The sequence below is a fragment of the Canis aureus genome, chromosome 16, assembly GCF_053574225.1.
Source record: "Canis aureus isolate CA01 chromosome 16, VMU_Caureus_v.1.0, whole genome shotgun sequence".
NCBI classification, from domain to species: domain Eukaryota; kingdom Metazoa; phylum Chordata; class Mammalia; order Carnivora; family Canidae; genus Canis; species Canis aureus.
Genome location: NC_135626.1, coordinates 42,260,795 through 42,279,182, shown reverse-complemented (window position 1 = coordinate 42,279,182; position 18,388 = coordinate 42,260,795). Strand labels below are relative to the sequence as shown.

At 38.2% G+C, this 18,388-nt stretch overlaps 1 protein-coding gene across 8 annotated transcripts in view; it reads left to right on the top strand.

Annotated features, from left to right (window-relative positions):
- Positions 1 to 18,388, top strand: part of GPATCH8 (G-patch domain containing 8) — a 117,292-nt gene that overhangs the window by 78,842 nt on the left and 20,062 nt on the right. For 7 of the 8 annotated variants that reach the window (XM_077853509.1, XM_077853510.1, XM_077853512.1 and 4 more), the window contains 2 exons: positions 13,818 to 13,961; positions 17,419 to 17,455. In XM_077853509.1, the coding sequence (XP_077709635.1) occupies positions 13,818 to 13,961; positions 17,419 to 17,455 (181 nt within the window). The remainder of the gene's footprint in view (positions 1 to 13,817; positions 13,962 to 17,418; positions 17,456 to 18,388) is intronic. The other variant, XM_077853511.1, reaches the window with a different exon arrangement.

Below are 18,388 nucleotides of genomic sequence, written 5' to 3'. Positions count from 1 at the left end.
AGCAAGAATCCCAAGTGGACTCTGCACTGAGCACAGAGCCTGATGCGGAGCTTGATCTCAGGACCCTGAGGTCATGACTTGAGCCAAAACCAAGAGTCAGAGTCAGACGCCTGACTGAGCCACCCAGGTGCCTGTTGTCCTTTACTTTTTAAAATGGTTTTACAATCTGTTTTGTATCCCTAAACATGTATTGTTTAATTTTACATGGTTTTTAACCTTATATAAATGGAAACCTATTTCCTAGTATACATGTATGAATTTCTCCAGAGTGTGGCTTTTGTTTTTATTATTTTGTTACTTTAAGTAGTTCTACCTATGTATTTTTCCTGACTGCAGCTACACTTGACACCTGTATATATTGATAAATAATGTAGTCATTATCATTTTTCCTCTAGAAATTCTGTGATTTCAGATTTATAGAAAAACCTTTAAAAATATTAGTTCCTAGTTTTATTTTACTGTATTCATATATGTTGCTTTATATTATCTCTTCTTGGAATTTATTACAGTTTCTTCTATAGCCTAATATGGTCTTTTTTTGAACATTCTATGAGTATTTTAAAAGGTGTGTTCCCTGAGATCTCTGGGTGGCGCAGCGGTTTAGCGCCTGCCTTTGGCCCAGGGCGCGATCCTGGAGACCTGGGATCGAATCCCACGTCGGGCTCCCGGTGCATGGAGCCTGCTTCTCCCTCTGCCTATGTCTCTGCCTCTCTCTCTCTCTGTGTGTGTGTGTGTGTGTGTGTGTGTGTGTGACTATCAGAGATAAATTTTAAAAAATAAATAAAAAAAAAATAAAAGGTGTGTTTCCTGTTTTCAAGCCACACAACTTAATAGATCAAGGTGTTCTATGTCCTCTTTTTAATCTGTCATTAAATGAGAGATGATTTGAGTCTCCTTACTTTAATAAATCTCCTCTAATTTCTCCATGAATGTTGCTGCTAGATTATGATATTAAAATTTTTAGATACCATGAGTTGCCATCATTGACATTATAAAGTGCCTTTATCTTGTTTAAAGCTTTATAGTGTAATCTGTACCTCGAGTGAAAGTAAGACCTTATTCCTGCTTTCATTCTGTGTATATTGCCTTGTATATCTTTGGGTTTTGGGGGGTTTTTTGGTATGTTTTTTAAAAAAGATTTGTTTATTTATTTTAGAGAGACCCAGGTGGAGATAGAGGGGGAGAGACAGAAAGAATCTCCAGCAGACTCCCTGCTGAGTGAAAAGCCCACCACAACACAGGGCTTCATCCAGTAATGCTGAGACCATGATCTGAGCTGAAATCAAGAGTTGGTTGAGCGTCAGACTGAGCCACCAGGCGCCCCCCCGCCTTTATTTTATTCAGTCTTTCTGAATGATGTTGTTCTGGATGTGTGTCTTATAATCATCATGGACTTGGGTTTTGCTTTATGATACAATATGAAAAAATTTTCTTTTCTTTTTTTTTTTAAGATTTTATTTATTTATTCATGATAGTCACACACAGAGAGAGGCAGAGACACAGGCAGAGGGAGAAGCAGGCTCCATGCAGGGAGCCCGACGCGGGACTCCATCCCGGGTCTCCAGGATTGCGCCCCGGGCCAAGGGCAGGCGCCAAACCGCTGCGCCACCCAGGGATCCCACAATATGAAAAAATTTTAATGAATTAACTGTGTATATATTTTTTAAGAAATCTCTCAAACTCACCACCCCAAGATCAAGAGTCATATGCTTAACTGACTGAACCAGCCAGCTGCCCCAATTTTTATGTTTTATGTGACAGATAAGTTTGGTTTATTTTATATTACACCTTTTTCTTTTTCTTTTTTTTTTCTTTTATTAAGATTTATTTATTTATTTATTTATTTATTTATTTATTTATTTATTTATTTATGATAGACAGAGAGAGAGAGAGAGAGGCAGAGACACAGGAGGAGGGAAAAGCAGGCTCCATGGCAGGAGCCCAACACGGGACTCGATCCCGGGACTCCAAGATCGCACCCTGAGCCAAAGGCAGGCGCCAAACCACCAAGCCACCCAGGGATCCCCATATTACACCTTTTTTAAGGTCCCTGACTCTGTGGTATAGATATAGATGGATTGTATTTTTGTTGTAGTTACCTTTTTAAAAAAAAATTTTTTTTTTAATTTATTTATTCATGAGAGACAAGAGAGTGAGGCAGACACAGGCAGAGGGAGAAGCAGGCTCCACAAAGGGAACCCGATGTGGTACTAGATCCCGGCCTTCAGGATCACACCTGAGGCTGAAGGTGGCGCTAAACCTCTGAGCCACCCGGGCTGCCCAGTAGTTACCTTTAATTTAATAAAATTACCCTTTGTTCTCTTTTTTTAAGAGTGTCCATTATTTTTGTACTGTTAGAAGCATCAGGTTAACTTGCTTTCCTCTTCTTATTTCCTTTCATTTCATCTACCAGCTAATGCTAATAAATACACTCAGTATGTAGCATACAATTAAATATGGGTTATAATACTTATAATACTTTCAGCTTTGAATAAAGTTCTTTTTACTTTTATTACAAATGCAATAATAAGCAAAACTCTAATTCCCGTTTGCCTCTACCTACTGTTTTTTTCCCCTAGATTTGATTTGATTTGATTTGATTGATTTATTTATTTATTTATTTATTTATTTATTTATTGGCAACGGGGGCGGGGGGGGGGGGCAGAGACACAGGCAGAGGGAGAAGCAGGCTCCATGCAGGGAGCCCGACGTGGGACTCCATCCTGGGTCTCCAGGATCACGCCCTGGGCTGCGCCCAGGTGGCGCCAAACCGCTGCACCACCGGGGCTGCCCTACCTACCCTGTTTTATAATAGTTGATTCCATTTCTATTTTGTGAGGCGTATAGCATGTACCTTCTGATCTCTGACACACTGCTTACTATCCCCACTTCTCTGAACCTCAACTCTATGTATAAATATATTCAAAGCCTGCCAGTCCTTTTGCTGAGTCTTTTCCTCATGATTTCCTACAGTTGATATCCCAATAACTTCTTTAAAAAGGATTGTGCAAATAATATTTCCTCAATTATTTTTGTATGGTGAGAAATATTTATGAAATAGTCAATGACATTTTAAGAACAAATATGTGCTTTAAAGTTGCCGGGGTGGGGGTGCCTGGGTGGCTCAGCAGTTGAGCATCTTCGGCTCAGGGCATGATCCTGGAATCCTGGATTGACTCCTACATCGGGTTTCCTGCAGGGAGCCTACTTCTCTCTTTGCCTATGTCTCTTCCTCTCTTTGTGTCTCTCATGAGTAAATAAAAAAAAAAAATAAAATGGTCTCGGGTAGATAGTGCCCTTGAGAAGAAGCAAATTCAGACTTCGCTAGAGCAACTTTAAGCATCAAAGAACTTCTGGATAAAACCCCCCAAAATAGGAGATCATAGTCATAAACCCGACTGAGAAACTAGACGTTATGGGCTAAAGTTAGCCAGGGAGGGGAGAAAAAGAGCAGAATCAGACCCCTTAAGGCTGAAGATACTGGAATTGTCAGCTCGGATATAGCATATAAAAAAGCATATTAGATAATGTTTAAAGAAATAGGGGAGGCGCCTGGGTGGCTCAGTGGTTGAGCACTCGCCTTCAGCTCAGGACATAGTTCTCTGGAGTCCTGGGATTGAGTTCCGCATTGGGCCTCCTGCATGGAGCCTGCTTCTCCTTCGGCCTATGTCTCTGCCTCTTTCTGTCTCTCTCATGAATAAAATAAATCTTTAGGGAAAAAAAAGAAAAGAATTGAGATTATGAGTAAAGGGCAAGAAACTGTATAAAACCTCAATGAGAGGATTTAATAGCAGATTACACAAAGCTAAATGTTAAGCTATAATACATGTGAAGAAATACCCAGAATGTAGCAAAAAGAGAAGAGAGAGGGCAAGAAAGAAAGATAAATGGAAAATATGTGAAAGAGTTTCAGTTAGATGATAAAAAATGAGAAGCTCTAATATGTTAGTTTTAGAAAGAAAAAGTAGGGCAGAGGCTCAAAGAAAAGATTCCAGAATTGACGAAAAACACATTTCAGATTTAGTAAGCCTAATAAATCTCAAGCAAGAAAAAAAAAGTTTATACATAGTCACAGTCTGGCAAAACTATACAATAATAACAAAAAACATAATCTTCAAAGAATTGTTGCAGTAACAAAGAAGTCAAAATACAAAGTTGATTCTATTAGCGTGTAATGGAATCTTAAATGTACTTAGAGCAAACAGTAATCATCCTAGAATTGTACACACAGCAAAAATGTCTTTTAAGATTAGAGATAAAAGTAGATAAATTTTCAGGTAGAAAATTTTGCCACCAAAAGACTAAAAGAAATTTTAAAGAACATACTTTAGGAACATACTTTAGGAACATACTTTAGGAACATAGTGATTCCTATTTAGAGACCTGAAGTAGAAGGAAGAATCTCTTACAAATCAGTATTTAAGTGAGAGAGGTGTTGTGTTTTATTTAATCCAGTCCTCTGATCTCTCTTTTGGAAGAATAAATCTTTTTAGAAGCCTTTGAAATGAGACTTCTCTTTAGATCTGTTAACTAGAAATATCTACTAACTGTGAGACTAATGTATGCACCTTTGCTGTAAAGGGTTAACAAGTCATCACTTACTCCTTTCCTTTTCTCATTCTTCTGTACTACCTTTAGCAAATGAATACACAATTGACCCTTGAACAACACAGGGGTTAGGAGCATGATCCTCCCATAGTCAAAAATCTGTGATAACTTTTGATTCCCTCAAAAACTTACTTAGTAAAAGCCTACTGTTGGCCAAAAGTCTTAAGCAATAACAGCACCACTGGTTAACACATATTTTATATGTTATATGTATTATATACTGTATTCTTATAATAAAGTAAGCTAGATAAGAGCAAATATTAAAATCATAAGAGAAGATACACTTAAAAGTATTTGTTGATAATATGTTTGTCATCTGTTTAGAAGATGAGCCATCTGTCAGTACCTGCATCAATATTGTCTTATTTGATATAAAACACTGTAGATGTTATACTTATTACTAATACTAGACATCAAAAATGAAAAGATAGGGGCGCATGGGTGGCTCAGTCGGTTAAGTGTCTGCCTTCGGCTCAGGTCATGATCCTGGGGACCTGGGATCAAGCCTATCAAATGTCATTTACCTTATTGCTATTTAAGGATAGTCTACCCACTTCCATACTAGTCTTGTGCATGATGTCCCACATAATACTCAGGCGATGATGACACAAAAACATCTCACACAATTTTTGCTATATAGTTACTGGATTTTCACAAAAAGACACAAGAGATAAGTTTATTAACTGTACAGCATGATGGTTATATACTATTCATTAAGTGGAAGTGGATTATTTTAAAGGTCTTCATCCTCATTGTCTTCACATTGAGGAGGAAGATGAGGGATGTGTGGAGGATGTAGAAAAGAAAGAAGCAGCTGGCACACTTAGTGTAACTTTAAAGAAACATTGTCATTATTTTTATGTGACTTTTTGCTTTTTCATTTTTTAAAAATATGTCACTAGGGCACATGTGTGGCTCAGTCAGTTGGGCTTCTGCCTTTGGTTTGGGTTGTGGTCTTGGGGTCCTGGGGTTGGCCCTGTGTTGGACTCCCTGCTTGAGGAGGAGTCTGCTTCTCTTTCTCTCTGTTCATGCGTTTTCTGTCTCTCTCAAATAAAAATCTTTTTTAAAAAATGTTTCTAGGGGATCCCTGGGTGACTTAGTAGTTTAGCGCTTGTCTTCAGCCTAGGGCGTGATCCTGGAGTCCCGGCATCGAGTCCCACATCGGGCTCCCTGCGTGGAGCCTACTTCTCTCTCTGCCTGTATCTCTGCGCCTCTCTCTCTCTCTCTCTCTCTCTCTCTCTCTCTGACTCTGTCTCTCATGAATAAATAAATAAAATATTTTTTTAAATGTTTCTATACATAGCCTTCTATTTGCTGTAATTTCGGTGTCCATATCATAGACGGGTCCATGTGGCAGAAGTCGTCAACGCAGTCTTGAATAATCAGAACCCTTCTTCCAGATAGTGTACTGTCAATTTGTTTTCTGGCACTGCTGCTTCTGCATTTGCTTCCTTATTGTCTGTCACTGGCTTGGAAGCATTTGTCTCGTGTTAATTCCTCTGGTGTGGTATCTTTTAGCTCTTGAATTTAAGATCTGTATCTTGAAACCCTTCTCCTACCACCACCTTTTTTTCTCCCATATCTACAATTTCTTTCACGATTTCCTTCATTGGCTGTATTGTAAATCCTGTGAAGTAATACACAACATCTGGACACAGTTTTCTCCAGCAGGAATTTATTGTTTGGGGCTTTTAAGGTTTTCAGGGCTTTTTCTGTAACAACAGTGGCGTCTTCAGTGGTATAATCCTTCTAGACTTTCCTGATCTCATTTTGGAGGTTCTTCCATAGTGTTGACGGTGCTTTCTATAGTGTTTTGTGTATAATGGAATTGAGCCCCACATCAGGCTTCAAGCTCAGTGGGGAATCTGCTTCTCCCTCCCTCTCTACCCTTCCCTGCTTGTGTTCTCTCTCCCTCTCTCTCTCTCTCTCTCCCTTCCTTTATTAAAAAAAAAAAAATTTTTTTTTTGTGGGACACCTGGGTGGCTCAGTGGTTGAGTCTGCCTTCGGCCCAGGGCGTGATCCTGGAGTTCCAGGATTGAGTCTCATGTCGGGTTCCCTGCATGGAGCCTGCTTCTCCCTCTGCCTGTATCTCTGCCTCTCTCTCTCTCTCTCTCTCTCTTTCTCTCTCTCTCTGTCTCTCTGTCTCTCATGAATGAATAAATAAAATCTTTTTTTAAAAATTAAAAAAAAATTTGTTCAGGCAGTTAACCTTTCTCCTCAGTGACTTTCTTAAGAGCGTCTGGGAACTATCTGCTCCTCTTAGTTGGTAGAAGCCGCTTTTCCTGTTATCTTGACATTTTTCAGCCAAACCTCTTTGTAAAATTATCAGACCATTCTTTTGCTGGCATTTAATTCTCCAGCTTTAGACCCTTCACCTTTTGCTGTACGTTGTTGTGTAATCCCTTTGATTTTTTGGAACATTACCAGAGTCTATACATATTCCTTTCTAATAGCAATCCTAAACCCACAAAAAATTTGCATTTTCAATATGAGATTAAAAGATTTTGCATAAAATGGGGTGCCTGGGTATTTCAGTCGGTTAGTGTCCAACCCTTGATTTTTGGCTCAGGTCATGATCTCAGGATTGTGAGATTGAGCTCCACATTGGTCTCTGTGCTGGGTGTGGAGTCTGTTTAAGATTGTCTCTCTCCTTCTCCTCCTGCCCCTCCCTTTCCCCAACCCCCTAACTCCCCCTCTCAATGAATGAATGCATGGTTTTACACAAAAAGTGCAAGATTTTTGCACCTGCTAATATAGCTGCAGCAACAGCTTCATGGATTTCCTTTTCTTTTTCTTTTCTTTTCTTTTTTTTTTCCCCCCACAGTGGTCCTTACACTTATATTTGAAGATTCATCTATCTTGAAATGGCAGGTAGCCATTGTTGCAGATTTGAATCTATGGTCTATATCAAGCAATTGCTTGTGAGCACTTCCAGTGTCACTGATGGCACTTTCTATGGGTCCTGTGGTGTGATTCAAGGTTTACAATTTTGCACTAAACATGATGAAAAAATACAAAAGAAGTGGGAGAGATCACTTTTTATTGCAATACCAAATTTGCTAGAGAGCAGAACTGCTCATGCAGATGATTAGCATCACACAACTATGTAAGTGGATACTAGAGCTCACCCCAGTAGCAACAAGAGATGACCTTAAATTAAATTGTTACTATAGTACAGCATGTACTACAGTTAATTTTATGCAATTATGATTTAATACATTATCTTTACATTTGTTTACACTTCTCCCTGCCACTGGTGCCTTAAAGGTCTGTAAGTGTAAGTTTTGATAAACTATAACTTTTTTTTCTTTTTCCTTTTTTTCCTTTTCTTAAAGTAGGCTCTATGCTCAGTGTGGAGCCCAGCTCAGGGCATGAACTCATGACCCTGAGATCAAGAGTCAGATGCTTAGCTGAGTGAGCCACCCAAATGCCTTTAAATTTTAATTTTTAAGATTTTATTTATTTACTCATGAGAGACAGAGCAAGAGAGAGAGAGAGCGAGCGATTCAGGCAGAGGGAGAAGCAGGCTCCACACAGGAAGCCCGATGTGGGACTCAATCCCAGGACTCCAGGATCATGCCCTGGGCCAAAGGCAGGCACTAAACCACTGAGCCACCCAGGGATCCCCCTAAATTTTAATTTAACTTTTTATAATAGATTTATATATATTTTATGGTAGTAAAAGATAAATTAGTATCTACATGTATTTTATGCATTAACGATATACTGTTTAATTTTTAAAATATTTTTAGACTATAATAGTCTGTGGTCTAGTATAAACCAAACTACGTGGTTTATCTGTTTTTTCAAATTGTTACAAATCTCCAAAATATATATATTAGAAAAAATTCTCATATAACCAGATCCATGCAGTTCAAAACCATGATGTTCAATGTTCAGCTGTACTTAGCTTGTTTTGGTGTCTAGTTTTTAAGTGGAACTGCTGAGGCAAATTGGACCACCTTTTTTTGGGTCAGTCTTACAGTTTTGAACCAAAACCTCATAAAGATCAGTGGATAACCAACATATCTATGTTGGCTTTTCAGATTAGCAGTGCAATTTATGTAGAGAATAGCCTCTTAATATTTAACTTCATAATTGGCCATGGTCTCAAGTAATGCTTTTTGCCTTAAAGTCTAAAAAAGATGGAGCTCATGGCTGGCTCAATCAGCAGAGCATGCAATTCTTTTTTTATTTTATTTTATTTTTTTTTAAGATTTTATTTATTCACGAGAGACACAGGCAGAGGGAGAAGCAGGCTCCCTGCAGGGAGTCCGATGTGGTACTCGATCACGCCCCGGCTGAAGGTGGCAGGCGCTAAACCGCTGAACCACCCAGGGAACCCTCTGGCAGTTTTTTAGTATATTTATGTTTCTGGTGATTACTTATCAGTCTATCTTTTTACTTCTATTTTCCTGATTTTTCTGGTCTGTCTTAGTTTTATAAAATTGAAGTTTTCTTACCTTTTTCCCCCCTTTACTCTTTCTATTCTAATAATTACTTTTGGAATTTTAATATAAATTATGCTTATTTTTTAACAAAGTCTAACAAAGTTTAAAGTTAACTCTATCTCAATTAGTAGAACTCTAGAACACTTAAACTTTGAATTCCCTCTTTTGTTATACTTGGCTGTGTCAGCTAGCATTTTGCTTTTATCCTTTTTCAGTCCTGTAAACTAGGTGTTTTTGTTATTATATATGTAATATATATGTTTATATAATAAGTATATATTTATTCTATATTTATAATAAATATATATTTATTGCCTACCATTTACTTTGAGATTTCAGACCTTTTCACTGATGTCATTTTCCTTCTTCCCTAAAATACATTCTTAAGGATACAGTGACTTTCAGGTCTACAGTAAGAAATAGGTTTAATATTGCAACCATTTAGAACTGAAACAAAAGTTTTACAAGACAGTATTTACCCTTATGTGAAATACACTCCATATTTTACTATTTTTCCCCTTTTTCATGCCTATTATACTCTTCTAAATGTTAATGTTGTGACCCATTGGTGAGTCAAAACCTGTGATTTCAGAAATACTGCTTTAGGAAGGTTTTTTTTAATGAATCTTTTTGGCTGGTAAAACTATCTGGAAATGCCTTCGTTTCTTCAACTCTGAAAAATAGGTCATTTTGGTATACAACAAATAAAATATATTTTCTCTCAGCACACTGAAGCACACTGTCTTCTAGCTTCTTTTACTTTTTAATCTGTCAATCTGATTGTGGGTGATCTTTAATTTTTTTCTTGATATTTTATGATTTGATGGTCTTTGGTCCCTTTGTAGGTTCACTGCAGTGTGCCTAGGCGCGTATTTTTATTTGGTCTATGTGGTGTACGTTGTGCTTCCTGTATCTGTTGAGTTATGTCTTACTAGTTTGGAAAAATCCTCAGCCTTTGTATCTTCAATTATGTTTCTCATCTATGCTCTATTCTCTTTCTGGGATTCCAGTTATACTCATGTTAATATAATTATTCTCCATGGCTCCTTAAGCCTCTTTTTCATATTATGTTTCTTTGTCCCTGTGCCACATTCTAAGTAATTTCAATCTGTTTTACCTCTTTATATTACCTCTTTTTATTTTATTTTATTTTTTTATATTACCTCTTTTTAAAATTGAGATATAATTTATATACTATAAAATTCACCTTTTAAAGGTGTCCATTTGTTTTTAATATATTTCATAAGTTTGTGCAACCATTGCTACAGTCTAATTCCAGAACATTTTTACCTCCCTACTATATTTTTTAAAAATTTATTATTACTATCTTTTTTTTTTTTTATCAAGTTGGCTCCGCGCCAGCACAGAGCCTGAGGTGGGGGCTTAAACTTAAAACCCTGAGATCGAGACCTAAGCTGAGATCAAAAGTGAGAGACACTTATTAACTGACCAAGCCACCCAAACACCCTCTTACACATATTGAGCTGTATCTGGTCTGTGTTTTTATTATTTATTTATTTATTTATTTATTTATTTATTTATTTATTTTTAAGATTTTATTTATTTATTCATGAGAGACACAGAAAGAGAAAGAGGCAGAGACACAGGCAGAGGGAGAAGCAGGCTCCATGCCGGGAGCCCGATGTGGGACTCGATTATGGGTGTCCAGGATCAGGCCCTGGGCTGCAGGCGGTGCTAAACCGCTGAGCCACCGGGGCTGCCCTGGTCTGTGTTTTTAATCTATCATCTAACTAGCTGAATAATTTTTTCATTTCTTTTTTACAATTAGGTTTCTTAGTTATAAAAGTCTCATTTAGTTCTTTCTGCAGTCTGCCTAGGTTTTTGTTTTGTTTTGTTTTGTTTTGTTTTGAAGTAGGCTCCACGCCCAACATAGGGCTTCAAACTTAAAACTCTCAGATTAAGTTGCATATTCTACCAACTGAGCCAGCCAGGCACCTCTAGGGTTTTTTTGTTTCAAAGATTTTATTTAGGGGCTCCTGAGTGGCTTAGTTAAGTGTCCCCCTTCCTCTCAGGTTGTGATCCCAGGGACCTGAGTTAGTATTAGTTGGGCTTTCTGCTGAGCAGTAAGCCTGCTTCTCTGCTTCTTCCTCTGCCTGCTGCTTCTCCTGCTGGTGCTTTCTCTCTGTGTCAATAAAATCTTTAAAAAAGATTTTATTTATTTATTAAAGACTTTATCTGAGAGAGGGCAAGAGAGTAAGCACACGAGCATGGGAGAGGGGCAGAGGGAGAGGCATACTCCTCATTGAGCAGGGAACCCGTTGCAGGCCTCTATCCCAGGTCTCTGGGATCATGACCTGAGCTGAAGGCAGATGCTTAATTGACTGAGCCACCCAGGCGTCCCTAAAGATTTTTTATAAAAGAATTTTATTTTATTTTATTTATTTATTTTTTTTTTTTTTTTTTTTTAAGATTTTTATTTATTCATGAGAGACACACACAGAGAGAGGCAGAGACACAGGCAGAGGGAGAAGGAGGCTCCATGCAGGGAGCCCGATGCGGGACTCGATCCTGGGTCTCCAGGATCAGGCCCTGGGCTGAAGGTGGCGCCAAACCGCTGAGCCCCCCCCTCCCCCCGGGCTGCCCAAGAAATTTATTTTTAAGCAATTTGTACACCCAACATGGGGCTTGAATTCACAAGCCCAAGATTGAAAGTCACGTGCTCTACCAACTAACCCAGCCAGGTGCCCCTACGGTCTGCCTGGTTTTTTTTTTTTTTTTTTAATTTTTATTTTTATTTATGATAGTCACAGAGAGAGAGAGAGAGGCAGAGACACAGGCAGAGGGAGAAGCAGGCTCTATGCACCGGGAGCCCGACGTGGGATTCGATCCCGGGTCTCCAGGATCGCGCCCTGGGCCAAAGGCAGGCGCCAAACCGCTGCGCCACCCAGGGATCCCTGCCTGGTTTTTTAAATATGTTTTATGTTTGCTCATTGTTGTAATCCCATTTTATATTTTAAACATTTTATAGTTGCTTTATATTCTATAACAGACTATTCCAGTATTTGAGATTTGGGGCACCTAAATCCATTGCTTGTTTCCTATGATTCTCACTTGTAGATAGACTTATTTTCTTTCATGTGTAGTAATCTTTGATTGTAACCCCTGTTTTCTTGGTCTTAATCTAGGAAAATGTTAAAGGGCTAAAATGAAGGATGCTTTCTGGGAGTATTTTTTATTCCCTCTGCAAAGACACAGAGGTCCTTGGGTACTCTCTAGCCCACTTACAGATCCTTTCGTTTATTAATGAGGCTTCTCTGGTCTAGCTCCCCCATCTTACTCAAACACCAAGCCTAAAAACAAACAGACAAAAAAAAAACGCCAAGCCTCAGTGTCACCATATGTCCTAAGGAGAGCCCTTGCCCATCACAGCCCTGATTTTAGTTTGAGATGATGATTGCTTTGTTTTGTTTTTTATTGCCTCTTTTAAGGATTATACTTCTGTTGTTTCTACAGTGCAATAAAAATTGTGTTTTGGCGTGCCTGGATGTCTCAGTTGGTTGAAGTGTCCAACCTTGATCTCAGCTCAGTTCTTTTTTTTTTTTTTTTTAAGATTTTATTTATTTATTCATGACAGAGAAAGAGACAGAGACACAGGCAGAGGGAGAAGCAGGCTCCATGCAGGGAGCCTGACATGGGACTCATTCCCAGGTCTCCAGGATCACATCTCGGGTTGAAGGTGGCACTAAACCGCTGGGCCACCGGGTCTGCCCTCAGCTCAGTTCTTGATCTCAGGGTTGTGAGTTCAGGTCCCTCATTGGGCATCACGGTGAATGTGGAACCTACTTTTTTTTAAATTGTGTTTTTTATTTCTGGTTGGTTGGGTGTTTTATTTATTTCTTTTAGCCAAGGGTAGGAGTAGGGGATGCCACCATAATGCCAAAAGGCAAAGTAAAATTAAACTCCTCTTGAGGGTACTTGAGTAGTTCAGTTGGTTGAGGTCTGATTGTTGGTTTTGGCTCTGTTCATGTTATCAGGGTCCTAGAATCAAGCCCTGTGTCTTAGGGTTCGACCCAGCAGGGAATCTACTTCTCTCCCTCTCCCTACTCATGCGTGGGTATTCTCTCTCTCTCTCTCTCTCTCTCTCTCTCTCTAAAATACATAAATAACTCTTAAAAAAAAAAAAAAAAAGGTGGGAGGCAGCCCAGGTGGCTCAGCGGTTTAGTGCCGCCTTCAGCCCAGGGCATGATCCTGGAGACCTAGGATTGAGTCCCACACCAGGCTCCCTGCATGGAGCCTGCTTCTCCCTCTGCCTTTGTTTCTGCCTCTCTCTCTCTCTCTCTCTCTCTCTCTCTCTCTGTCTCTCATGAATGAATAAATAAAATCTTTAAAAAAAAAAAAAACTCTTTTTGAATGTTTATTTGAAGACAGCTCTTTGTACCACTCCACACAAATTACCCCACCAAATTGTGTCTTGTGTTCCATCTGGCTTTTACTGGTGCCACTAAATAAGCCCCCTGTTCTCTCTTCAGGTAAGACTCCCTCTTTATAAGGTTTATTTAAAATTCTACCAAGTTCGGGACTCTTGGGTGGCTCAGTGGTTGAGCTTCTGCCTTTGGCTCAGGGTGTAACCCTGGAGTTCCAGGATCGAGTCCCACATTGGACTCCCCTGGGGAGCCTACTTCTCCCTCTGCCTATGTTTCTGCCCTCTCTCTCTGTGTTTCTCATGAATAAATAAATAAAATCTTTAAAAAAAAATTCTGCCAAGTTCATTTTGTTTGTATTTTGTGGTTCTTATAGGATTATGTTGACAAAGAGAAGGCAATTGCCAAAGCATTGGAAGACCTCCGAGCCAACTTCTACTGTGAACTCTGTGATAAGCAATATCAGAAACATCAGGAATTTGACAACCATATCAACTCCTATGATCATGCACACAAGCAGGTGAGGAATTACTTGCTAACAAAGAAGAGGATACTTTATTTGTTACAACTATTAAACTTTATAAATGTACCCAAAGCTTCATGTCTATGCTTTCTTATATCTGCCAGTCTTTGTCTGAGGTCCATCTGACTTACTTGATTTTTTTTCAGTGACAGAAGTCCTGACAGACCTTCCCTTTCCAAGAATTTATGTAGAGTGAAGAATTGTGAGCTTCATAAACATTACTAAAAGTTTATGCCTTTGAATGATTCCTGCATTTGTGTTTAATCTGGTAATTCAACTGAGGATCACTAGGAGCTTTGTTTCCTTTTGTCTCTCTTTCTGAACATTTTAAACGTTGCACAATTGCTGGTCTCCCAGTTGCTGGTCACTTCATCTTCTATACGTAGGAGTTCATGCTTTATTGGCTACTACTTCCTATCAGTAAGTCATTTTGTTATTTGGTATACCTTCAAAGGTAGATAAATTTTAGAGAAGAAAAACAGAATTAGATGCTGTCTTAACTTTAATAAAAACCTCTGATGCTGCATGTTTTAAGAGCTTGCTCAAAAGTGATTTATACTTTCTTTTGAAGTCTTTTTTTTTTGCTTTCATTTGAATTTCATATTTAGAAAATAAAATTATACCTAACTAGTTATAGGCATAAAGAAGGTAGCAGTAATTCCCAAGGTAGGATTTTTTATTTTTTTTTTATTTTTTTTTTATTTTTTTTTTAAGGTAGGATTTTTTAAAAGGAAGAAATGAATCTTTAAATCTTATAGCACAGTTCTTTTTTTTTTTTTTTTTTTTTTAAGATTTTTAAAATTCATTTATTCATGACACAGAGAGAGAGAGAGGCAGAGATACAGGCAGAGGGAGAAGCAGGCCTCCATGCAAGGAGCCCAACGCGGGACTCGATTCTGGGTCTCCAGGATCATGCCTTGGGCTGAAGGCGGCGCTAAACCACTGAGCCACCCGGGCTGCCCTAAAGCACAGTTCTTAAAGAATTTTGGAACCGTTTGATTTTGTTTTTTGTTTTGTTTTTGTTTTTTTTTTTAAGATTTTATTTATTCATGAGAGGGGGGGAGAGAGAGTGAGAGAGAGAGGCAGAGACCCAGGCAGAGGGAGAAGCAGGCTCCATGCAGGGAGCCTGACATGGGACTCAGTCCCGGGTCCCCAGGATCACACTCTGGGCTGAAGGCGGCGCTAAACCGCTGAGCCACCCAGGCTGCCATGGAACCATTTGATTTTGGGTGATTTTAGCAGAACTTGCTAGGTCTTTGGAGGTATAGTAGTCATATTTGTTAAACTTGGAAGATTTATGAGCATTGCTGGAGTATTCTCTTAAGTGGATCTGTTGAACCAACATTTTTTTTTTTTAACCTTTGCTTCATCTTTCAACCAACCATAAGATTTCAGTGCACAGGTAAAGGGCAAGCTTTGATTACTAGCACAAAGATAGTTTGTAAGCTATTATACTTTTTGTAACAATCTCTTCTACATTTAACTCATCTAACTATTTTAAGATTCTTCCACTGATAGAGTTGTATTCAAGACAGACATACACCTTTGGACATTGTTATACTATATTGTCAGTTCTGCTTAATTTGAAGAAGAGAAATTTAGGATATATATGGATAAGATATATTGGCAGTTATCTTTTCCAAAGAGTCCTGTGTAAAGAAAAAAGTTATAACAGCAAATACTGCTTATTCAGTAACTTTTCTACCTTATCAATGTATATATAATTCAGATTTGGGGGTTATTTTTTATAGAATTAAGACAGTTAACATCTAAACATATGACTGCCTTTTTGGGTTTTTGAGAATGTCTTCAATTAAGAATGGACTGATGGGGCACCTGTCTGGCTCAGTTGGTCAAGCATGTGACTCTTGATTTCAGGGTCATGAGTTCCAGCCCCACATTGGCTGTAAAGTTTACTTTAACAAAAAATAAAAATAAAAATTGTGACAAATTAGAAGACTCTAAAAGAAACTTTAAGGCACCAAAAGGACATTTTTAAAAGTCAATTTTTTTAGTCATGAGAGACACAGAGAGAGACAGAGACACAGGCAGAGGGAGAAGCACGCTCCTCGCAGGGAGCCCCATGCCGGACACGATCCCAGGACCCCGGGATCACGCCCTGAGCCGAAGGCAGACACTCAACTACTGAGCCACCCAGGCATCCCTAAAAAAGTTACTTCTTAGTAAATGAGAAATTTGAATAATTTCTATTTAGGAAAAGATAAATCAGGAAAATTGTAATTCAGACTGAACAATGTTTAGGTTGCTCCTTAAAGGGAAAAAATTTTTATCAAAGCAACAGATTTACAAATTAAGTATGAGCAGAAGTACAGAACTAGTGAATTGCACATTGACAATATTAATATGATGAGTGATGTTTTAGTGATGTTGCTTTCAACTTGCGAGTAGTAGTAATTGTTACAGTTCTGGTTCATTTGAATTTGACATGTTTGTTTTCCTGTGTGCCTTGGAATGACCCAGTTCTCCACTTTTCTCTTTTGCACTGGTTTTCCACACGGGGAGAGTTTGTCTTCTAAGGACCATTGAATGCTGCCTTGAGACATTTTTGATTACCACAATTAGGGGGATGGTGCTACTGGCATGTAGTGGGTAGAGGCCAGGGGTCCTTCTAAACATCCTACAATGCGCTTGAAGGTTCCCTGCAACAAAGAATTACCTTTCCCAAAATATCAGTAATACTAAGGTTGAGAAACGCTGTTCTGTTAGGACTATTGAAAAACTCTCAAATATGTATATGATATTGTGATATCATTTCGCCTTTGCTTGGTACAAACGAATCACTATCGTTTTTAAGTCCCCAGTTATGTTCTAAACATTTATAAAGTACTCATCTAGATGATCCCAGATACTCATTTATTACTTTTTTTTAAAGATTATCATCAAAATGAAAATAAAAACATAAGGATTTCTTATAGGGAATTCATGGACTGCCTTTCCATTAATATAGAAATATGTTTGTGATCCTTGGTCTGGGAAGAAATCTTTAGCTGGTATGATTAATGAATGCATGTGAGCTTATTTCTTCACCGTGATCAAAAGCCCATCTTAGGTATTAAAAAAAGAACAGAGTTGGTATGAGTTTGTTGTTCTGTTTGTTTTTAGTGGAGTGTTCTTTATTTGGTTGAAATGTAGGCTTTTTCATCTTTCTTTATATTGCTCTCTTAGCACAAATAGTAGAATCTTGAAACAATGCTAAAAACATATAAACAAGAAAATGCACAGTACTAAATTTTTTATAGTTCTATTCTTCCCTGTACTTAGAATTTCTAAGGAGCCTTTAATTGCCCTTGTATAACACAGCTAAATAATCCCTAAGAGGAGGTAGGTCCTGTTTTTTATTCCTCTTTGATGGACATAAACTTACCATACAGTGGACCTACCATTTTCCAAATTCATGCTCAAAATCATAAAGACACCCTGTCTTGTCTTCCAGGAAGGCACACAGGATTATTATGAATCTGAGATAATAGGTAAGTACATTCAACCCTATATTAGTAATCCCTAGTTCGCATTTTCTATCAGATTTTCACCATTAAAAATTTCCAGAGAAATAATCTATCATGATAATGGTAAACTACTAGTATAGACTGGATTCTGAGCACACCCTTATCTTTATTAAGCAAGAATAATCTCTCAAAAAAAAAAAAAAGGCTACATGGTCACCCTCATTTGTGGTGATTTTGGAGTGGTTATGTGCCTCTCACTACACAGTAGTTTTTCTCAAATTTTCCAAGAGTTTTGTGAAGAAAGTCATTAACTCGCAAATATTAAGACCCAGCCTAATCGTCAAAGATGAAAAAACTCATTAGACATTTTGGCTCTTTTTAGCAGTTTAACCCTCATTTTAAGGGGATAATTTCAATACATTTTGAAGGGAAAGCCTCTCCATTCCTCAAGAGATAACCCAATCTGATTCATTTTTTATAATTTAGTCCTGATATGCCTCAGTGCTTAATAAATATTAGTACCCACCTGTTGTCCCTCTTGGCTTGTACTCAGTTACTTTGAAACTAAACATTTTTCCATCTCTGCCTCCTCACCTTGAGTATCTTAAAACATGTCTACTAGTGGATATGACCACAGAAATAATTTTCTTGAGCTTTTCATAGGGTCTAAATTTAAAACTGCAAAAAGCATTCTCTTTCTCAGAGGTAAATTTGTAGCAACACAGTAATAATACTCAGTGCCTTATTTTAACACTGTTTTTTTGTTGCTATTGTTTTTTTGCTTTCTTTACCTAGTAAGGATTCTCCCAACCTCACTTTCTTTTATTTGTGCCACGAAGGCTCTTCCTTACCAGCCAGCCTCCAGTACATAAATCAGAGATCACAAATTGTCCCACAGATGTATGTTGCCTGGCCTTCATAAGTATTAGATTTTTTCCTTTTAATCTTGGTTGGTCC